Here is a 23,203-nt window from a genome sequence, read left to right as displayed (position 1 = left end):
TTAGCCTGGGAGCCTCATTAGGCTCCCAGGTGATGCTGAAACCTATCCCAGCTGTCTTCGGGCAATAGGCCGGGAACACCCTGAACCGGTTGCCAGTCAATCGCAAGGCACACAGAAACAAACAACCATTCAAGCTCACATTCACACCTTTGGACAATTTGGAGTGTTCAATCAACTTGCTGTGCGTGTTTTTGCAATGTGGGAGAAAACCGGACTACCCATACAAAAACCAGGCAGAAACAGGGAGAACATGCAAACTACACACAGGAAGGCTGTAGCTGGGGTCAAACCCATGACCTCTGCACTATGAGGTCATGATAGAGAATAGACATAATCAAAGTTATCATATTTAAAAGTTTCATACTGTTGGACGCTTAGTTGGCCGAACACAAGGCTCACAATGGAAGCATAGAAAATCTGGGGTCAATCTGAGGTAGGAGATCTGGCCTTGGGCGGAACGGCGGACTTGATACACTCTTGAACAGAAATAGCTCATTAGCCAGGTTACAAATCTATCAGTTCATGGAAAGACAACCCGTTAAAATGTCTATGTTCTGTTGGTGTATGGATGTTGGTGCTTGTACCATGGAACGTCCAAGGGTGTGGTATTCAAATCAAGAAGACTGTGTTTTGCTAATGTATCACGTACATTTGCATATACATATCAGAATCAGAATACCTTTATTCGTCCCACAATGGGGAAATTTGCAGTCTACAGCAGGAATTGAAAAGGGATGGAGTTGGGGTGGGGTGAAAGGATAGAAAACAAGATATTCTAAGCATAACAAAATAAAAATGTCAACTGTATACTGTGCAAATGTAAATGTGCAAAACCGTTCCATAAGAGAAAACAAACTGTACATAGTGCAGACTCAAAAAAATAGCTTGGCAAAGGGCTGCAGAGGTTGGGCGTCGGTCGAATACGCTCACGTAAAGTGGCTTCATGAAGACTGGATCCCCTGCCTGCAGGAAAAGACAATCTTCTGTGTTCGAGCCTTTGTTCACAGTGCCCAGGCAAACATCTCTGACAGGTTGGTACGCTCACTACTGGACGGGGCTGCCATGCCGCCCATCAAATTTTTTAAACTTCCACTTACAAAATATTAAAATATGTAGTTTCTGAGTACATTTTTATTGTCCTGAGACCAAATCTAAAAAAAAAAAACATCTGCAAAATATCAAATACGTTTGAAATACTCCTCAAAGTTCCATTTAACTCTTTTGCCGCCCAAAATTACCCAAATGAATCTCAGACAAAACAGTTAAAATGAATTTATTTTTTGATACATACCAGTAATATTTTAACAAAGAAATAATCTTCATTATCTCATTGGAACTTGAACACAGTCCAGTAGACGAGGGCATAGAGCAGCATGGTGTTACACGAACCCCCCCCCCCAAAAAAAAAAAAAAAAAAATAATGGCGCAAAGGATGACTTATATGAAATACTACACACCCATTTCAACTTTAATTATTTCATTGAGAAGACAATGTTGTGTGTAAGTAAAACTGTTTACAATCAAGCACAATTTATTTCACAAAAAAAAAAAACTGCAGGTTTCGGATGCGATTGCGAATGCTAAAATTGAAAACGGACACCATATGACGTCAACACACAGCTAATTCATTGCATAATCTGACACTCAGCAGTTGGCTACATTCGAGTTTGTCAACAACATGCAAAAAAAATAAAATAAAACATTATTATGTGCACTTGGGAAATGTGATACCACCCAATCAATGCCAGTTTCTCTGAAAAGTTTGTACTAGTGTCGAACTGCATTGTAACATTCTGGGTGGGAGTTCAAATGGATAAAATTAGCTCAGTATTAAGATGTGCATTAGCACACCAGCCTACACAACCACAAACTTGATTTCTTTTGATGTAACATTATTTCTAAAAGTATTAAATGCTCATCCATTGGATCCTTAATTTATAAACCATAGGCTAACAGAATACCAGTCAAAATGACAGTAAAGTAAATATTTCTCTGAAAAACAGAAATAAATCTCAAACAATTAAAAATGCAACATATTTAGTTTGGCGGTCAGTGAGCATACCTTAAAAAGCCAAACAATGATAAAACCAAGGACCCAATTGCACCTGTACAGGTGCACTTTATGTTGTGACCATGGAGTACATTTGACACTGCAAATAATATACGATCCTCAGAGCAAGTGTACTAAGTGCACACCACATTACTTACTTGACATCTGACCATGAATGTTTGATAAGCGCCTTATTTCATGAACCCAGATTTGTTCATAAAAGCTGCCCTATCATACATGAAGTTGGGTGACATCACTGTACAACACATCCAGTCCACTGATGAGTAAATGCTGGTCCTCCTTGTCAAAAGCACTGATTCCCAATTACAGTGCCATGGAAAGGAGAAATTATCGCATGTTACCTAATTGGATCCAAATTAGTTCCGGTCTGAAAAGTAAATCATTTTCTGCTTTATAACAAAACCGTTTGCCAGTGATTCAACAGAGCAAACGTTTTAAGAAGAATCCATCTAGTGGCTTGCGAAAGAATCACCGAATTCAACATTTAAATGGCATTTTAAGCATTTTTAAAACATCACAGTACTGTTTGTTCCATTAGTCTATCTTATATAATATATACTCAATAATTTGACTGTTAGGGAATCGTTCCGCTTTTTAAGATTTTGGACTACTATTTTACTGTATTTGGTCATTACAGTGTTTCAGAGCTTGTAGAACCATGAAAATTGCAATCCACTCTATGCAAGATGTTGCCGTTTTTTTCAGCCTAACTCTTAAAATCATTATTTCAGTTTATATGTTTAGTCATAATTTTATCTGTTGTTGTCCCGTGAGATTTGTGTCATGTAAAATTGGCCTCTGTGAAAAGCTGGTCTAGTGCGCCTGAACTTCGTGTGGTAACAGCTGACAGCCACTGTTGACGTGGGTGAGGACTTTCTCCTTAAGATGGGCCACTTGCTCTCTAAGGACGTTGGCTGTTGACGCCAAATCTGTGTTTTGGTTCTTCAGCGTCGTCACCTTGTCCTCCAACCTGGAGATCCGCTCCAGCTTGCGTCTGCGACACTTGGAAGCGGCGATCCGGTTCCGCAGCCGCTTCCTGTCAGCCTTGATCCGCTCTTGCGAGTCCATGTCGACGGGAGACATCGGCGGGCTGTCCCCGAAGCTCTGCACGTCCGGCACCGTCTGAGGCTCCTCCTTGGGCGGGTGCGCTCGACTGGAGAGCTCCGGCTCCACCGAAGGCGCTACGGCGAAAAGGTGAGGCGGCGGTGGGGGTGGGAAAGGCACCGTGTCCGTTGAGTAGTTGACGGTAGTTCCGGAGGGCCCGCTGCCGTAGCTGTGGAGGTTGGTGTACACGGGCAGATCCAGCTGCGTCGTAACCGGAGCGATGTTGACGTTGGTGACCAGATCCAAAGTGCCATTCGCCGGTCCCAGGTTCTGCTTGTGCAGATCCTCCAACGCCTTGACGAATCCCTCGGCGAACTCCTGCTCGTCCGTCACGGGCTTGGGGAACAGGAAGTGGGAGCCGCTAGACGCGGTGGTGACCATCCCGTTGGACTGGATGATAAATCTCTCCAATTCCGGCGAGGATAGTTTGAGCATCCCCAAATCTGAAGGGCCCAAGATGCCGTCAACGTCGCGAAAGTGGGACTTCATCTCTGTGTCGGTCAGAGTCAAGTTAATATCCTTCTTCATCGTTCCTTTGGAATCTTTCCCTTTCTTTGACACACCTTTAGCACCGTGGCAAGGCCATAACCTGTAAGACTAGCTTCGGGGTGAAGAGTATCGAAGAGTTCTTATTTCCGCTGCTGACAGCTGGATGCGAGCAATACTGGCGAGCCGACGCCGCCCGGGAGTTTTTCTATGCGCATAAATTGGGTTATGTCATTACAGCGCACGCGCAGTAGAAGCCAAACGCGTCTGTCATTTCGATTTCAATGAGTTCTTCCATAGATACACAAGAAGAAAATCGTCTCACTTTGTTTTTATTATTCGTGAAGACTGCTTTTCCACAATTAGGAATGAATTTTCTAAATGTTTATGTATATTATGTTTAGTGACACGGGAATTCTTCTGTGATATGCAAATACAGCACTGTGTCGTTATAGATTTTATTATTAATGTCTCAAACTCAATGGCCAGATTCGGTCTGCCACATCATATTACGTAACCCACAAAACCAAAAAATGGACTGCTTGATGTTTCTTGTAAAATATATATGTTGTTTTCATTGTGGTGGAAAATGATTGATTGTGTCTTTTATTCACAAATGTACATATTCATCGTGAAATTTGGGGCTGCTTTGTGTTTTGGGAGGTTTTATACAATGGGGATGTATCAAAACCTAAAGAAACACATTTGAATCAATGATTTTGAAAGGCGCTTCTAAATTAAAGATATTATTATTATTATTATTATCTCATCTCATCTCATTTTCCGTACCGCTTATTCCTCATTATGGTCGCGGGGGTTGCTGGAGCCAATCCCAGCTGTCTTCGGGCACGAGGCGGGGGACACCCTGAATTGGTTGCCAGCCGATCGCAGGGCACACAAAGATGTACAACGGTCACTCTTACACTCACACCGAGGGACAATTTGGAGTGTTCAACTTGCCTGCCATGCATGTTTTGGAATGTGTGAGGAAACCGGAGGACCCGGAGAAAACCCACGCGGGCCCGGGGAGAACATGCAAGCTCCACACAGGAAGGCCAGAGCGGGACGCGAAGGCGAGCTCTACGCTGTGAAGCCGGTGTGCTAACCACTTGACTACCGGGCTGCCCTATTATTAATATTATTAGTAGTATTAGTAGTATTAGTAGTAGTAGTAGTAGTGTTGTTACTATTGTTATTATTAATGATGTCCAAAACTAAATTATGGCTCCAAAACTATACTTGCAATATATTTCTCATCATTACCATCATGACAATTGGTGCTTTTTAGTTAACTTATTAAAATGTACGATATTTTCTTGTTCAGGGGAAGTGGAGACAATTTTTTCATTCAAGATGCCTCTGGCCATGAAAGAGTTAACAGACTTTTGTGCGTCACAGGTTGGCACCATCCACAACTGCAAAGCAACGTGCGGGCGGATCATGCGATGTGCCCGTGACGTCAAGTTTATCTAGAAATGTGTCGGAAATAGAAGGTGCTCATTTTTAGTGCTGTTGGGGAAACTTGTTCAGGCTTAAGATGCGTAAGAAACATTTCTAGGTTGTCAGCCTACAGTAGAGATGTGCACATTTCACGTTAAGACACATTCACTGGTGTATCTCTCCACATTTATATGTTTAATATCAGATAAAAAGGTTTATTCAAATCGTCAAAAATGTGCACTCAAAAAAGGATGAAGACAGAAATAAACATAGGAAGTATGAAATATATAGAGAAAAAATAATGTGATTCTATAAGTATGCTGTACAATTTAGTATACTTTGCGCCCATTGATAAAAATAGGCCTTCGATGACGTGTGCATCGTGTCTGCATCAATAACTAAGTTTACTTTCGTACTGCAAGAGGGTAATGACAGAGATAGAGAGAGAGAGAGAGAGAGAGAGAGAGAGAGAGAGAGAGAGAGAGAGAGAGAGAGAGAGAGAGAGAGAGAGAGAGAGAGAGAGAGAGTTTGTGTGTGTGTGCGCGTGTTTGGCGCATCGCAGTTACCATGGCGACACAAGTCGTGTGACGCAGATAGTAACAGCAGCAGAAGAAAGGAAGTTGATGATTGGCTGGCAACTGCTGATACTGAAATTAACCTTCGTGGGACATTTGCATTGTATAACTATCATTAAGTGAGCACTCATGCCAACTGAGTTATACTTTACTCAGTGTTTCAATCATAGTTTGCCTGGCAACTTAGTTTCTCAATTTAACTGAACCATTTCGGTGTCTACTGTAAGGCCCCTAAAGCTATAGGCAAAATTATTCTTGAAATTAAATGTAAAGAATGGAAAAACCATTGGCATGAACCATAAGAGACCGTGAGTGAAATCATATTTGAGGTCCAACATCTATAACTTTCAATCACACATTCCAGCATCCTATATTCATCCCTGGGTGCCCCTAAAATAGCAAAAGTGGGACCAAGCCCACATTAACATTTTTTTTCACTTCTTGTAGGCACAACGGATAATTGTTCCAATATTTTCTACCACATAGTGCATTTAATCTGATAATCTGCTGGATCAAACTGAGTGAAATCTTTAAAGAAAACCACTTTTATTTGCATGTTCTCATGTTCATACATTACGTCACTTTTCTCATGACAAATAAAAGAAATAGCAACCATTGTAGCAATTATATTTCCCCCTCTTATCACAAAGCTTGAAGTGTTTCAAAGGCAGCCAGTCAACTTCTCCACCTGTTTTGAAACTGCGGTAACAGATTAACACAGCAAATCAATGAACGCAGTGGTAATCACATAATGTGGTTGTATAACAGAGCAGAAAGTACAAACTAAAGAGCTAAATTGAAAGGGAAAAAGAAAATATGCATGCAAATAAAGTTGCAGCTTTGTGCTGTAAAATGACACTTCAAAAGAGAAGCTGATAAAAAAACTACAGATGAAAATGTTCATTCCAGTGCATCACATGACAGAAAACGGTTATGTGTATAAAGAAACTAAACACGTTGCCAATACATTTAAAGTATTCTGCCAGTTGTGAGTGACACGTCAAATTATGGATACAATAAAATAAAATTGAATTTAAAAAAAGGAAATCACCATCTTTCTGGCAGTCGAAAATAAGTAATCCCAGGCATGTTTCATCTTGCCCATTTTCGAGTTGGTTTATTTTGACGTGGTGAGGAAGAAGCCTGTGTGCTTTGCCGATGATGCGCCGTGTCAGTGTTGGTTTTTCATCCCTTGTGGTTTTCCTGCTTTCTTATCGGTTTGCTGCGGACCTCGTCCAGCCACACTCATTCCTCTGCCTCTACCGCCAAACACACCTGGCGACAACAAGACAAGATGGGAGATGGCTGGATTACCAAAACAAACCAGGATCAAGTAATCATTTCATTTATAAAAACAATACATTTGAGATATAAAGACTACAATTCCCATAATCATTTCTTATACAATGTTCAGCACCACGTCACAATTATGTGATGTGATACAACTAAGTTAATTCTGATCCACTTGTACAACTCTCATTACAATTGTTTTTGGGGCAGCGGTAAAACAGAAAAGGGGGTTAGGCATATGCTCAGCCCTCAAAAAGTAAACACAATACCACTTCCACTGTATTTAGTTAACCGTAGAGATTGTGTCACGTGTAGTTGCACCATATAAAATAATATACATTTTTTAAATTGTCAAATTGTCACGCCTAAAAATATATTAAAAGGGAATGTCTGATGAATCAAGGTCTTGAAATCTCACTCTACCGATGCAGCCAAGTGTTTTCCAGCTGGTGAACGAGCAGGATATGTAAAGCTCACCTCGACCCACTCCTCCTCTTCCTTTGCCCTGTTGTTTGTTCTGCTGGGCACCACCCCGTCCACGACCCTTCGAGACCACCTCCTCCTTCACCATATCGATGATCTCATCTGGGATTCGAAGATACTTGATGGTGCTTCCTCGGATGTAGCATTCGGGCATGCGCCAGAACTTGTCACCATCCTGGGATAAGCAAGTCAAGTATCATACACAGTGTTAAGTGATATGAAATAGGATTCATATATCTAGGACTTTTTCATACTGTAAAATTACGGACTTGAGTGTGAATTCAGTTGAACTTTTGTGATAGAGCGATAAGCGAACACAAAGTACCATTGTAAAGTGGAACATAAATATTTTTTTTTATTAAGCGATGTTTTCTCTGAAGTGTGCGGTGGATTTGTATTCAGACCACTGTACTATGATTTCCCAAAATACAATGTTGTGCAACTAACTTGCTTCAGAAGTTTTTTCCCCCTTGAAATTTTCCATTATTATTCGGCAAAAAGGGCATACAACAGTATTGACAAAATGTACATCTCTGTCGAAAAGCGTTGACAGCAGACAAGCAAAGAAAGGCTTGGCTATACCCGAGAGGTGCAAATGACTTCTCTCAAGTTGATGTTCATCCAGTTGTCACAGCTAACCAGGTGGCCGTTGTACGTCTCGCCATTTTTCAGCTCCACCAGCTGTTGATAAAATGAAGCAAAAACAAATGACAAACCACATGATACTCCTCTTTGTTTTCCTCATCAAAATAATAACCTACTAAATGCCAAATTGAAGCTTTCACATGAAAGCAAAAAAACGATATCAATTGCTGTGTTGTTGGGTTTTTTAGTGTGCTAATGCACAGTAGGGCACAGGAATGAATTCAACATCACCATTGGATGATTCTGAGCAGTCTTCAGCAGAGACAAGGGAAGCTGAAAAATAAAATAAAAATGACAAACTTACAATGCACGCACGTATGCATGTGATAAACACTGCTTTTCACTATAACAGTATTTGAATTGAGTAACAACAGGTCTTCTGATGCACTCGACACTCAATTTGTTTAACGGCTCTCCACATGAGGCACTGGAGCAAGATGATTTGCAGCTCCACGGCAAACCTTCTATCATTTACCAATCAAAAGCTCATAACCAAATGTTTTATCCTATTTCATTACTTAGCGGCTAACCAGCTAGCCGCCGATCACTTCGTATCGTTATGTTCCTGCTACACGTAAACACACACTACATGCACACACGACAAGATTTCTTTGGCGTGAAAATTGGATTACATTTTAAATAACACCCCAATGGAGTACGTACCATTATGATAGACCGTGGTTAAGATGTTTTATTAACTTCAGTCAGACCACGGTGTCAGACGTGTGAACAAACAATCTGTCTTTGTTCTCTTCTTCGAAAGTGATTAAAGGCGGATTGTGACTATATTAACAGATGCTGCCCTCTACAGTCTTGAATTAGTAGTGCACGTATATTCAGGACACGGGTGGCCGAAGCGCTTTGCTCCGGGAATGCAACGTTTGACTGAAAATGCAAGTGCAGGTTCAAAATAAATATGTATTTTGCGTTTAATTTTTATTGATTTCTACGATTGTCTCGCAACCAGTTCATGGTGTCCTCCACCTTCTGCCCGAAGAGAGATGGGATAGGATCCAGCACCCCCTCCACCGCACTGCGGTCAAGACAGACCCTTGTGATGATAAAGATGATGGGGAAATAATTGAATGAATGTATCGTTTTGCTTTATAATTCGTTCAATGCCAATGAATGTAATAATAATTAAGTTGCCAAATCACAAAAATGTTCATGTTGTTTTCTGTATGTATTAAAAAAAAAAATGTTAATTATTAATTGGAATTACACAGAAATATTCTGAATTTATGAATGAAACCAATAAATTCCCTTCCATTGTTTTTAATCGTATTCTTTTGATCGTAAATTTTTGAGGACTTTATTTATGAACACATGTCATTTCAACGGAGAGAATCGATCTGATTAAAGTGTTTAAGCGTGGTTTTTATGTCTTTAATTTTTAGTTATTATTTTTGCTGTATCAAGATCACGACTCTAATGTGCTAATTTGGTTTATTTGCTCTTGACACGTTTCAGCTGCCATAGCTGTGTTTACGTCTCTGATGACGTCATCACGTCTCCTTCAAGCCCTGGGTGTTTGGTGGTCCGCGGTCTGTGTTGTTGTCCTTTTGCTTGCACAGAGAGGGGGTCAACGGTGCAGGCTTTATGGTCTTGCTGCACAACACAGACCGAATAGAACACCCAAACGCTCGACGTCTCGCGACGGGAAATGGACAACAGTAAACGGACTGTGGTCGTTACAGGTGTGTCCTGATTTCATTGTTTTGCTCCCCCTTTATCGAGTCTCTCGGCAAACTAATCTTAGGGTGGAAGTAGTGGAAAAGTTGGTTGGTTGATGACAGCTACTCGAATGGCTAATGGCGTCGGCCTGTTTCTGCTCCACTCGGCTGCCTTTGCAGACAGCACAAAGTACTCAATCAACACCACGCATGCCTTTGGATTCAGCAGTTTAGTTTGCCTTTTTTATGTCGCGCTACAATGCTGTATAACAACACAGATTTGCAGGAAACTGGTGGAATTATTTTATCTGATCTGTCATAATAGAGAAGCGACAAGAAAGTATATATATATATATATATATATATATAACACTTGCAATCACACAATTATTCCGCAAAATGTACAACTCTCGTGGTAGCGTAAATCTTTAAAATCGAATAGCACGTCATCGAAGTTTTCATTGTTATACACAACTCAACTGAATTACAACTTGGAGGATTTTAAAACCAAAACAACCGCGGCTTGGACAAAATGCTCGACAATGAAGGACAATCCACAACTTGTACTACAACACCAACTGCTGCTACTATCGCCCTACTAATTTTTTTAACGGCATTTGCTGTCAACACTGTGGCGAATATTTTAATACAGGAAAGAGAAACATGATTTAAGTCTCCACTAACTGATGACCAGTATGAGGGCGTGTATGACGTCACTCTCCCCCTGCAAAATGAAAATGTAAACAAAACAACTGTATTATCAAACAGCTGTTGACGTGTACGTTGAAGAGTAACAGCTACAAAAAGAAATGTTTCAACCCTGTCTCATTTAAGCCTAGCGAGCTGTTGTAACCGGAAGGACACTCACAGGGGGGCTATTTGAAGTTGCCCATTTAAAAACAATGGATATTATATGAAACACCACTTTTGACTTTACAGGTCGGTGCTTTCTTGTAGTGCATTTAACGTTGTTGTGTGTTTATTTTTGCGGTGATGTTCAGCTGGGCAAAGTGAATATCACATTGTCATATTAGAGGTGTAACGATACAGTCTATTTAATTAATGTGTCTGCCCGACGATTCAACTACATCGATCGCGACTTTAACTCGATGCTGTCACACATTGATTGACACATTGTTTTTTTTTCATTATTGATCATTTTTTTTCATTATTGAACAATGTAATCTATATAATTAACAAAACAATTTACATACATATACCTCATACCCTTTTATTGTTTTAAATTATGTTAATATGTAATCAAAGAGAACACGCTTGTGTCTGTGCCGCAGTATTTTTTGTTTACATTTTGGAATCAATACGTCTAATTGGTTTTAAATCCATTGTCTAAAATATTGTTTATTTTGACTTCAATTAATCTAGCTTTAGGTGTTTTGTATTTGCGGGCCTGTCCTTGAACATATTACAAAATCGTATTCGCTGGTTCGGTAGAAATGCGTTTTTGCTTGTTCACTGTGGATTTCTTCCAGGTAGAGTGAACGCTGGCGCGAATGGCTGCCCCTGCTCACCCGCACAAAAAAAAATATGTGACTGTAGAGTGTCATTGAGAGTTTGAAATGTATTATTATTATTGTTAATTGTTGCTATATCAAAATGTATTAAACATAGCCTTTATTGTATAAAATCGTATCATTGAAAAAGGTGTATCATTGAAAAAGGTTTTGATTCGTGGCGATGTGTCAGATCTTATGCATTAACTTGGTCAAAGAAAAACATTACACCCCTTCACTACTCATTAGTGTTGGTTTCATACTGTATTTTAAAGTGAATTGTACATTTTAACATGGAATCACACACAACCCTTTTATCCATTTGAGCATCAAGCACACGTGATAGGACATCAGAATGTTACATGTGAAGAGAAGTAGTATGGGCAGTGACTCGGACTCTCTTTCCAGACACAAAGGTGTCTAAGCTGATGCTCGATATATAGGATGCCTGGGAACGGCCTCCTCACAATAGTTTGCCGGCTGGCTACGAGCGACCCCTCACTCTGCTCCTATTCAGTAGCCTGTCAGACAGACTGATTCTCCCTACACCCAACGCCCAGGCACCCGCTGACCCTTGGAGTAATGGGTGGGTGGTGTGTGTGTGGGGGGTGGGGGGTAATGGGTGGGCTTGTCTGTGGATCCCAATATAAACACATCTGTGTGAGGGAATAGCTTTCTGTCATCATTGGTTTTGCGGGTGTTTTAAAATAAATTGATAACTGGTTACTTTGCCCCCCACCCTTAATGTAATTTTATATGGATATGAATCTCTGCGGGAAGGGTGTGTTGATGCCCTTATTTTTTGGATCATTTGAAAGGTTAGGTGGAAGACACTGATTCGCTGTGGTGACCCCTGAGGAGAAAAGCCGAAAGAAGAAGCTATGACATTTCAGAGAAACAAAGTCCCCCTGTTGGATTGGATTGAATTTGCCTTTATTAGTTTACATTTCACAGCAGCAAAGTTGCTGACCTAACCCTTCCATTCAAAAATAATTATTATAATACAAATTATAGGGTTATTATATCATGTATCGAATGAAGACCTTCAGGAGAAAATAAGAGTGCAGGTCCTCTGGGGAAAAATGTCACAATGACTTCAGTTTTCACCTCTATTGTGGTCACTGACTACCACCGAATACTTGATGATGCTCATGGTGTCGACTATGACCGCTCTACATTTAATGTAAATGTGTGAGACTTCTTTTATGTCGCGCTCACAAAAAATAATAATTTGTGTTTCGTGAAGCCCGGATGAATACAAAGTGTTGTGTCAGGAAGGTAATCCGACGTAAAAGGTTGGCCAAAACAAACATGCGAACAAAATCTCTGAAGATGGAGGACACTGCTGTAATTCGCTGTGGCGACCCCTGAAGGCAAAAGCCGAAAGGAAAAGAAGTTTCGTGATTGCATTTCAGAAAGAAAAAAAAAAACGACTGATCCTAAGTTGTGACACAATAAAAGCATGTCATATTCATATAGTGGAAGTAACAGTCACTATTTTGCAGGTTTTGGGCCATTCGGAGAGCATACGGTCAATGCCAGCTGGGTTGCGGTGCAGGTGAGTGTAACCACAGTTAATATCCATCAGTGATTTACACGCGCAAAACAGAGAGCGGCATGTTTATTTTTGCAGTGAAAAAGTCCTTTGGGGTACAGTTGATCATGATTGCTTTCATTTGTAACAATTGGTCTGCTGTGTAATCTTCAAAGCAGAAGTTTGACCTTTTGATAGATGATGGTTGGTTTTCTATCTTGTACACCAGGGGTGTCAAAGTCATTTTTTGCCGCGGGCCACATTGTAGTTATGGTTTCCTCTCAAGGGCCGTTATGAATTTGGGGAACCCATTAGAATGTTTAAATCCCTTCAAATATTACATATAGAGCGCACAGCAAATTAATGAATAACTCGTTTTCAAATCTGAAGTCAAGAATAATGACTTATATTGTGGTTGACATCCAAAAATATGAAATTTTGGCTCAGATTTTAGCAATCATCATGGAATTTAACAAGTTTGATTTGCTTTCGCGGGCTGAAAAAAATGATGTGGCGGGCCGGATTTGGCCCGCGGGCCTTGACTTTGACACCTGTGTTGTACACAATGTGACAATTGCATGATACCTTTTTTCAAACTAAACTGCAGTGCACCACTGGGGTCCTTCCCGCTCGGGCTACTAACTGTGTGTGTGTTGGGGGAGATGTGGTAGGGTGGATGTTGGTTGTCAGGGTGTCTAGACAAACTTGATAGGGATATTAAAGGCAAACAAAAGGCGGCTTTGTGACAGGGTCACGGACGTGGTCAAACGAGCCTCCTTTCAGGGCAGTGAGGGTCAGTGTCCAAGGCTAGCTGTCCTGCAACAGGAGGAGGGGAGGAGTTAGTGCATTGCCTGTGAAATTGATACACATTTGTCTTGTTGTCTTTGCGTGATTGCTTCATATTATGCTTGTTATTGATTTTGAAGGATTTTGACAGTTTGATATTAGTTTTACTTTAAAACATTCTCTTTGTTGCCTACCACAATTACTGACACTCCCCACCTCACGAACGTGATTCGTTCCGAAAAGTCATTTGTAAGGTGAATTTGTTAATAAGTTGCTTCAGTGCTATATTTTGTATGGAATGTATGTTTAAGCCAAACATTGAACGGCGAAGTATAAAACATAGATGCTCTTACAGTCGTAAAATAAATTCACATCTGCTGTAGTACTACAACATATATCCTTGGGTCTTCAGTAAGCCATTACTGAAGCTGCTGGCACGTAATTACTGCATTACGTGCCAGCAGCAGCCATTACTTTTTGTTATGCATCACGTCCTCCTGGAGCGTCAACTGGGAAGAGGGATTTCCGCCCACACACTCTACCCAGCCAATCGTCAGCGAGCTCGGCGGGAATGTGTCCCTCGAGGATCATTCGTGTGAACTTGAGTGTCTTTTTGTGTCCTGACAGGAACTGAAGAAGCTTGGGCTCGGCACTGAAGTGGACTTGCAAGTCTACGAGGTTCCAGTGGAGTACCAAACAGTGCAGAGTTTAGTTCCGTCACTATGGAAAAAGTATCATCCAATGGTCGGTGACACTGTTTGAAACTTTGAAATCAATTGCGTTTGTTAAATGCAAGTTGAATTGCATCCATCCATGATCTAATCCTCACAAAGATCACGGGTGTTTAACAATTAGTAATAAAGCTACAATGGATGTTTTTGAAATGTTAGAGGACCCACACAGGCACAGAGAGAACATGCAAACTCCACACGGGAAGGTCGAAGCCAGAAATCAAACCCACCACATGTGCAATGTGAGGCGGATGTGCTCACCAGTCCTCTACTGTGATGCCCCGTACCCAAATATAACTGCCGATATTACACACACACAAATCCTGTGTAATTTACCACTTAATCATGAATAGCCTTACTTTTAATCCAACTGGATATGGACTCAATGTAAAATCCAAATTGATCCAAGCATCAAATACACACAAAGTCAAATGTGCATGGTCCTTAAAGGACAACCGACGCCAAGTTGTGTCCATAATTTGTAAAATCACTTCAAATGACTTCTACTGAGCGTATTTTACAAAGATTCCACGGCATATAGCTATATTTTACATTTTAAGACTCACGCTGAATATTCAAGAAGTCTTGTTTTCGAGCTGATGACAATGCCTGACGTGACGTCACGTCTGGAACGCCCCTGACAGAGAAAGCAACACACAATGCATTTTGGGTACTTTGTTTAGTCTGAAAACTTTGTGTTGATGGCGAAATTAGAAGGAAAACATAAATAACGCGATGGTGAATCGTTGTGCGTTGCACCAAGACTAATATACGAATTGACACAAATTCCCAGCAGACTAATCAGCGTGTTTCCAACGGGGCTTGGGCGCCATCTTGTGCATTTTCTGGGAAGCTACATTGGAGTCCTGACGGCTTGAATTGATATGGGAGGATTTCTTTAATCGATTGCAAACATTTATGCTTTTTCTTACTGTTTGAATCATATTCATAACTGGATGAGTAACAAGAAAGCATCTTCTCTGAATCTGAAGCCATTGTTTTGATTCCCGAGCAACGCAAGAAATCCTGGCGTGACATCACAAAAAAGGGGGCGGGAACTTCTGAAACATCTCCGGGGTCATTTTGAAGTAGTTTTTGGACATTTTTATTGGTGTTTTGCATTTGACAAAAAATATCAGGCTGCGTGTTTTAGGTATTTTAAATGCTATAAAACGTTTTTCTGATGTCAGTTAGGAAACAAAAATATGGTGTCGATTGTCCTTTAAAATTGAATGAAACGTTGCAACATATTACAAATTCACAACTGTTGTGGATTATACTTGTTAACAACTATGTATTTGATGTGGCATATAATTGACAACATCCAATATAACACACTATTTGCTGTTATTTTTACTCTTTTCCAGCTGGTTGTTCATGTTGGCGTATCAGGAATGGCCACCACTGTCACATTAGAGAAGTGTGGCAGAAATCATGGCTACAAGGGCTTGGACAACAGCAGCTTCTGTCCTGATTCACAGTGTTGCATTGTGGGCGGTCCAGACTGTATTGACTCCGTTATTGACATGGAATCCGTCTGCAAGAGGGTGACTGCCTCTGGGCTGGGAGTTGCTGTGTCTGTCTCTAAAGATGCTGGAAGGTATTTTTCTGTTAATTTTTATTTTAGTTAAACAGGAATTTGTCATTGGTTCAGGTTTTATTAATAGATTACTTTAATTTCTGAGGGAAAATGATATATGCAGAGGCCACACCCCGTAGTGTTTGGAGAGTGACATAATTTTGCCTATAAACATCACCAAAAATATTTTGAACTCAGACAATCTTGGGTGGTTTCACAAAAAAACATGACATTCAACGTGAATGAACTGTGACCATTTACATACAGTGTCAATTGCCAGAAGTTCCAATTTTGTGGATAGTTAAAAATATCTTGGTCATATACATAAAGGCAAACGGACCCAAAGCTATCATCATGGACCCCATATCTTAATCTGTGTGTATATTCACATGTTTAAGTAGAAAGTGCTTTCAAATATATGCATTACTTGAGGAAATAGAGTATCAGAACATAGCCAATGTGATACTGAAAAAAGCCTCAAATGAACCAGGGCAGTTCAATAAAGGCTGTGCACAGTACAGTATGTGGTAAGAGAGTGGCATACACATTTGCAATATTTACAAAGATAACACAGTATGGTGAACCGTCGTAACCAAGTGTGTAATCTGGATCTCACAAAAACCACACAGTGGCGTAAATTCAATTCCCCCTTGAGGGGATTCTAATCAGTTTTATAAAAACTAATGGAGGAACGATCCACATGTGCAAATATTTACATCCACTAAAGTAGTCTACAGCCATTTGATTATTTTAGGGATGAGCAATTTAGCAAATTTCCAGAATTAGCACAATTTTGGAGCTACATAGGACCGGATAATTCCCAACCAGATGTACTGTATGACAAAATTATGTCTTTTTTAATAGTGGTTCATAATATCTTCATTTTTACAGTGGCAATAAGATCCATCCTAGAACATAAAATGGTTTCACCGATGATGAAAAATAAACACCGACTGTGATAAGGACAGCGCAACCGCTGAAAAATAAACATAGCATGCAATAACTCATATTGTTCATTATTTTCACCAAAATCAACACACTAAATATTGTAATATTAGACAAGTACGATACTGTGTATCCCATGCCCAAAAATCTTAAGCCTGTTCATGCTGTCTACATTGGAACTCCACGATTTGAAGGGGATAGAAACTGCCTGCGAATGGTTAAAAAATCTGCATAAAATTGAAAATGTGATACTTTTCAAAGTTACAGTAAAGTCTCGTTATATCGATATCGGATATATCGATAGTCCCGGTTAGATCGATACTATTTCTATGCACGCACGGAGAAAATTACATGCAAACAGGGTCGGATATATCGATAGTCCCGGTTATATCGATATTTTTTCGGACTCCCTTGAATATCGATATAACGAGACTTTACTGTATTATTTTTTTGAAAACCCCTAAAAAAACCTTCTGGCCCCAAAATACGGTGATTGAACCCCCCATTAATATTTTTCATGAAAAATAGGGTTCTGCTCCTCAAGCTATCTAATCCAATGCAACCAGTCTCAATTACAAATAATGTATGTTTGGATTTAGTGATTTTTTTTGATGTTAGTGTTTGTTATTGTAATGCAATTAAGAATTGGCAGCCTGAGTCTGCTTCCTCCAAGGTCAAACAAGTCTCGACATGTCAGTCTGACTTGTTTGATTGATTGAAAAATCACCATCATCTCGCCCCCAGAGTCGCAGACTTTGCTCACTTGCTTTTTCTTGTAGGTATCTGTGTGACTTCACCTATTACACCTCCCTGTACATGAGCCACGGTCGCTCGGCCTTCATTCATGTGCCTCCTCTTGGCAAGCCGTACAGCGGTGAAGACCTGGGCCGTGCGCTGCAAGCCATTGTCCAGGAGATGCTGCAACTCCTGGGCAACGCCAAGGATCAGATTCACTGCCAGCAACACTTCCACTAAGTGACCTCTCGATGCCAGCCAGCCTCTCCAGCCACGCAAGACAAATTGCACTCAACCACAAGTAGCCAAGTTCTCTTTTTCTTATCTTCTCTTATATAATGAAAGCTTCCGTGTGTTTCACTCTCTGTCCTCGTTTTGATTTTACTATTTTTGCCCCTCAATAATCAAGAAATGTTACGAGATTGTCCCACTTTAAGATGATTTAGATGTGTGAATATGTGTAGATTTACCTCCAGAGCACAGAATGCCTTGTTGTTCAGAAAGCCCGCAGTTGCTACAAAATGTAGCAGATTCAACACGGCATTACTCCAAATGTGGCTACTAGTATTGCACCTTATAGTGTTAGGGTTATTGACATGGTTACAGAAGTCACATTTGGAAACCTTAAATGGACTGAAGAAGGATTTTTTTTCAGCCATCCGTTGTTGAATTTTTGCCTTATTCATATGACCAAAGCTTCCAGGTTACTTCTGTTCTCTATATATACTGTATATTTTTTTCATTCTCAATACATTACCCGCATAAAGTCGGCAGATTATCAATGTGAATGCTTGTATGTGATTAAATAAGTATATTCATGTAGAAATCCTTAGCAAAAAGTGGGCTTTTCCTTTGAAATATTATCTCCATCTTCTTTTAATTCCATCTGTTCTATTTCACATTTGATGTTGAATTGTTTCTGGACTTGTTTTCTTTATAAGAAGTTGTGAATTTACCTTCTATTACAAAGGTGATTTGAAAGTGGGAACGGGTTGGTTCCAGCTCACATTCCCTCAGTTTTGTTGCCCATTTCTGACCAGTAGCCAAGAATTCAGCCCTCGGAGATCTGATCAAAGGTTGTGCAATATGATGTTAACAGATCTCCTCCAGTTCTTTCGGTTTAGTAGGCTGCACAATTCAAGGGAAAAAAATGGTGTCTGGTTTATAAGAATAATATTGTACACATTGTCGTTTGAGGCATGTTCATCTAAGAGGTCTGAGGATTTGAATCCAGTTTCAATCCTCCTGTGTGTGGATTTTTCATGATTAATCAAAGACCCTCAATTGCGGATGTAAATGGTTGCTTCTCTATATGTTCCCTGTGATTGGCCGGAGTCTAATTCAGGGTTCATTTTTAAACCCAGATGTGACCATGGATGAGTGGTAAAGCAAATGAATTGATGTAGAAAATTAACAATGTTGCAGTGACTGAAGTCCTCAATGAAATGTGGAGGAAATGAACTCTCTAAATCACACTTTCTTTCATCCCATACTTTGTGAGGGGAAAAAATCGCACCAGTACGTTGTTTTTCCCTACCCTTAATTGTGCAGCCTGTAACCATTTTCTTTTTTTTTAAGTTCTAAAGGTCATTACAAATAACTGTTCAAGTAACACAACAACCCATGCGACATCCATGGGAGATTGTGTCAAGTCAGATTTGGGCTGGAAATTATGGTTTCTATAGCACTTTCTTGTTTTTCCACTTTTAGTTGATAGCTCTTACAAAATGGTGCTGAGCATAAAGGCTTACACCCCAGCATACTCGTATCCCTGGAGTTCTTAATGTTTTCTATGGCAATAGTCTATCACAACATTCTGCCATGAATGTGGGCCGTCAATTGCAGATGAGATTTATCAGTGTGCACACATGAGAATAGATTCAATGATTGTTGCAAAATTACACATCAATAAAAGATACTCCATTTTTTTCTTCAAAAATGTAAGTTTTACCAAGTATTTTTCTTATCAAAAATCTGAACAATTTTCACATTTACTGAGAGATTGATGAAAAGCTTCCTTTTCAAGGGGGTGGCCGCCTTTTTGAGTAGTGTGTGTTACTTAATAGACAAATATCCCTTGTTAAAAGTAATTACTGTCAATATTGTATCTTTGATTTATTTTGCTCAATAATATGAACTAATGTAGCAAATCCCCCAAGTCTATGTTGGTGCCACTTCCAGATTTGAATGTGATTCTACTCCTATGGCTGTTTTTGTCTTCTGTTTGACCATGTACAACAGCCTTTCTCTGACATTGGTGGTTCATCAGCATCCATGACATTGAAATATGATTTTCTAGCAGAGTTGTAGTTGTGTGTAGTTTCTACCACCTGAATGCCTCATATGCTTATGCATGTGGAAAAGCTGAAACTTCGGGAGCAAATAATTTTGATGAGAAAACTGTCCCAACACTGTCTTGTATTGCATCTTATACAGTGCCTTGAGAAATTATTCATCCCCATTTGAGTGTATTTTGTTGCACAACATTGTGAAGTAGAACGACAGTGATATAGTATATGGTTTGCAAAATGTTAAGTGTATATAAATATGAAACGTGTGGAGTGCATTTGTATTCAGAAGCTGGTCAGAGTTGATTGAAAGATGGATGGAGCGAAATACAGCCCAATTTGAGAAGAAAAACTTTTGCAGGCTTCAGAAGATTTAATATTGGGAAAGTTATTCATCTTCCAGAAAGACAGTGGCCGTAAAGACAGAGCTACAATAGAAAGGGGAAAATAAAGAAGTCTTGTGTTTTGATTGGCCCAGTCAAATTCCAGACCTAAATCCCACTCGGCACCTGTGGCAAGACTTTAAAAAATGTTGGTGTTAGCGTCACCCCAAAAAGACTTGCAGCTGAAGTATTGACGCCTAGATGGTGAAAACTGATGCATACCACTTTTTTCAGATTTTTAATTGTGTAACATTTTGAAAACCAAGAATTATTCTCCTTGACAAGAAATGTGCTACTTTTGTGACATTCATTCAAAATCGATAACGAAGGGTTTTAGTTGTCAGGTGACAAAATATGGAAAAAATACCAAGGGTCTAAACACTTTTTCAAGGCACTGTGGGGTTGTCTCATGTCTTTCAGTTCGAGTTTGGCTTAATCCTTGAGTTTAAGCCAGTCAATTCATTTTTTTGTTTGTCATTTAGTTGCAATCAGAAACCTGGAGCAGACCTTGTACAGTACTTAGCATGTTTATTAAACCACAACCCAATGCATGGTAAATAGTAAAGCTGCCCTAAACGAATCCTCTTGGTAATTATAAAAATGTTCAATGTTTCTGTAAACTAGTGTTTAAAAGACATCCAAAATGTTATTTTTAATGCTAAATTGTAATTCTAATAGTAAAAAAAATTCAAGGGTGTGAAACTATCGCTGTTCTTGAAGGGAAACAAAAAATGTTTTGGCGGTGCAATCTTCTGGTTGATAATTTTCACATTTCTCACAGATGCTGAATGAGTCACACCAGATCTGGTCATAAAAGTTGAATTCATTTTCAATTTCACAATGTTTTAAATTGCTGGTCAAAGTAGTTAAGTGATAATAGCTCACCTAAACAGAAAAGGTCTATATTTAAGCACTATATCTCAAAAGTGCTGGATGTTCTGTTCTCGACTTTATGACAAGTGGTGTAATTCATGTGTTAAGCACTGTACACAGCCATAGTCTGTCAAATGGTTGATTGCTGATTGAGCAGGTTTTCAGAGTTGCTAGGCGCTAATGTTGAATGGGTGTGGCATTGTGAGTGCAAGTATGTGAATGGGTCGTGCTGCACCTGTTAGCTGCTCACAATTGTATTGCTAGTTTGTTTCAAGTGACTTCTAGCCCTTTTAACTCTTGTGCCTTGCTGTTATTTATTTTCTTTGGATAAGGCCTTAATTCATGGGTGGGGAACTCTGGCTGCTTGAGAGACATATCCTGCCTATTTTAGATCTCTCCCGACACCAACAGACCTGATTCAAAATCGGATGATGGTTTTTGGGCTTCTGCTGATTGGTTGATAAACTGATTGTTTGAATCATGTGTATTGAAGTGGAGAGTGATCCAAAATTGGCAGGATATGGCTCTTGAGGAACGGGAGTTCCCTTCCACCGCCTTAAATATTGGGTGGCCGGTCAGTTCAAAGATATATTTGGATATATTCCAGGCAAATGTGTGGCTACCTCAAACCTATTTTTTAATCTCAATGTGGGCGCAACATTATGACTGTGAGTTATTCTAAGTACTGTACCACAGTAAGGGAACATCCAATGAAAGGCCTGTTCTCTTTTTCTGACATTATCAAAGCACTGTTACAATACGTAAGATTGGCTTTACAAGAGGAAAGGCTTTTAAATAAAGATAATTGAAATTTTCAAAACTAACTGTGTCACATTTTATTTACAATAAAACATTTTGCATTTTTTTCATTGAAACTGGTGATATAATTGTACATTAGGAAATATCTATTCTAGTACATATCCATTGAGTATAATGAATGTATAATATTATCGATACAATAATTCTATTATCGTTAAGAAATTGACATGGATGGAATTAATGTCATATATTACATTCGAAAAGTAGTTATTCTAGTCCATTGACTGTCCAAGTTTAGGACAAAAACCATTAGCGGTATGCAAAAGTATCACCGGCCAAGTGCACTTATGGTGTATTTAAACTATTTATTTGAACATGGTCTTTGTTTTGAAAATGAATTCATCTGTGTTCATATGAACACATGTGGTGTAAATGGGTTAACAATGAAGCAATTGTCCCTTTAGGACATTTTCCTCATGTAGGGCTGCCCAAAAATTTTCCTCTTGGGCCACAAAGAGAAAATGAGAAGAAAAGGACAGTTTGACTTTTTTTTTATTTTAACTTCTTCAACAGAATAAAACGTGTAAACCAATTAAGCAATTACATTTTATATGCAATAATGTGATGTGGGGAAAAAATGTTTCAGGGGTTTCTGTTAGGTGACAAGGCCAGTACTTGATCACCTAGAGTAGATCTGTATTTCTGTAGAATAGCAGTTGAATTCTATATCTACATTCAGAACCAAACCAAGCATTATCTGCAATCTGAACCAAAGTTATTATACTTGAGGATCATTAACAGTCATCTACGCAGTGGGTGAAATCAAAATATGGGATACATCTCATTGAGGTCAGAGGGACTGAAAGGTATACACCTTTTATTTTTTATTGTATTTGTGTGTTCGGTCATAGTTTGGAAATAGTGTCTTGGTCCAAGTAATCATATTTGATCTTTGCCATGTTACCTTTGGCGAATTACCTCTATCAAGCGCGATTTCAATTTATTCACCTGTATTTGAGGGGAAAACACAGTGCATCACACGTCATTCGTTATGAGTGAAATGTGTTGTCGGGAAGTCTTCGACCTACTATGCTGTGATATTTTCCCATTAAATCTCCGTTCACAAAATTGTCAACAGAAGAGAAGTTAATAATTTCGACGATAATTCAACCGACTGAAGTAAATAGTTCTTTTCCCCACATAAAGCCAACTACAGGGATGTAACAGTGGTAAACAAAAAGCCTGGTTAACTTGCATGTCTTTGATGTTTGCCTCGCAAAGCTTTTTTGGCGTTTGTCTTTCGACACGCGGA

At 39.5% G+C, this 23,203-nt stretch overlaps 3 protein-coding genes across 3 annotated transcripts; 1 reads left to right on the top strand and 2 right to left on the bottom strand.

Annotated features, from left to right (window-relative positions):
- Positions 1-1,240: 1,240 nt before the first annotated feature.
- LOC148895861 (transcription factor JunD-like) lies at positions 1,241-4,323 on the bottom strand. The gene has a single exon (XM_089000046.1). It carries the CDS (start codon positions 3,701-3,703, stop codon positions 2,885-2,887), a length of 819 nt encoding a protein of 272 aa, XP_088856172.1. The 5' UTR covers positions 3,704-4,323; the 3' UTR covers positions 1,241-2,884.
- Positions 4,324-6,198: 1,875 nt separating this feature from the next.
- On the bottom strand, positions 6,199-8,855 carry lsm4 (LSM4 homolog, U6 small nuclear RNA and mRNA degradation associated). Its single transcript, XM_089000786.1, has 5 exons — positions 8,758-8,855; positions 8,326-8,367; positions 8,032-8,130; positions 7,444-7,624; positions 6,199-6,951 (listed from the first exon to the last, which is right to left on the bottom strand). The coding sequence occupies exons 1-5, from the start codon at positions 8,758-8,760 to the stop codon at positions 6,848-6,850; spliced, it is 429 nt and encodes a 142-aa protein (XP_088856912.1). The 5' UTR covers positions 8,761-8,855; the 3' UTR covers positions 6,199-6,847.
- A 745-nt stretch (positions 8,856-9,600) lies between these two features.
- On the top strand, positions 9,601-21,956 carry pgpep1 (pyroglutamyl-peptidase I). Its single transcript, XM_089001431.1, has 5 exons — positions 9,601-9,791; positions 12,784-12,836; positions 14,226-14,342; positions 15,697-15,929; positions 17,633-21,956. Exons 1-5 carry the CDS (start codon positions 9,758-9,760, stop codon positions 17,826-17,828), a joined length of 633 nt encoding a protein of 210 aa, XP_088857557.1. The 5' UTR covers positions 9,601-9,757; the 3' UTR covers positions 17,829-21,956.
- The last annotated feature ends 1,247 nt before the right edge of the window (positions 21,957-23,203 follow it).

The sequence above is a fragment of the Hippocampus bargibanti genome, linkage group LG07, assembly GCF_051943395.1.
Source record: "Hippocampus bargibanti isolate YZ-2025 linkage group LG07, ASM5194339v1, whole genome shotgun sequence".
NCBI classification, from domain to species: Eukaryota; Metazoa; Chordata; class Actinopteri; order Syngnathiformes; family Syngnathidae; genus Hippocampus; species Hippocampus bargibanti.
This window is presented reverse-complemented; position numbering and strand designations above follow the sequence as displayed.

Excerpts from the sequence above, each read along its gene's own strand:
- LOC148895861 (XM_089000046.1), bottom strand. The coding sequence starts at position 3,703 with ATGAAGAAGGATATTAACTTGACTCTGACCGACACAGAGATGAAGTCC.
- lsm4 (XM_089000786.1), bottom strand. Across the intron at positions 7,625-8,031 it reads AAGTCATTTGCACCTCTCGG|GATGGTGACAAGTTCTGGCG; the intron begins GTATAGCCAAGC and ends TGCTTATCCCAG. Across the intron at positions 6,952-7,443 it reads AAGAGGAGGAGTGGGTCGAG|GTGTGTTTGGCGGTAGAGGC; the intron begins GTGAGCTTTACA and ends TGTTGTCGCCAG.
- pgpep1 (XM_089001431.1), top strand. The coding sequence starts at position 9,758 with ATGGACAACAGTAAACGGACTGTGGTCGTTACAG. Across the intron at positions 9,792-12,783 it reads ACGGACTGTGGTCGTTACAG|GTTTTGGGCCATTCGGAGAG; the intron begins GTGTGTCCTGAT and ends ACTATTTTGCAG. Across the intron at positions 15,930-17,632 it reads GTCTCTAAAGATGCTGGAAG|GTATCTGTGTGACTTCACCT; the intron begins GTATTTTTCTGT and ends TTTTTCTTGTAG.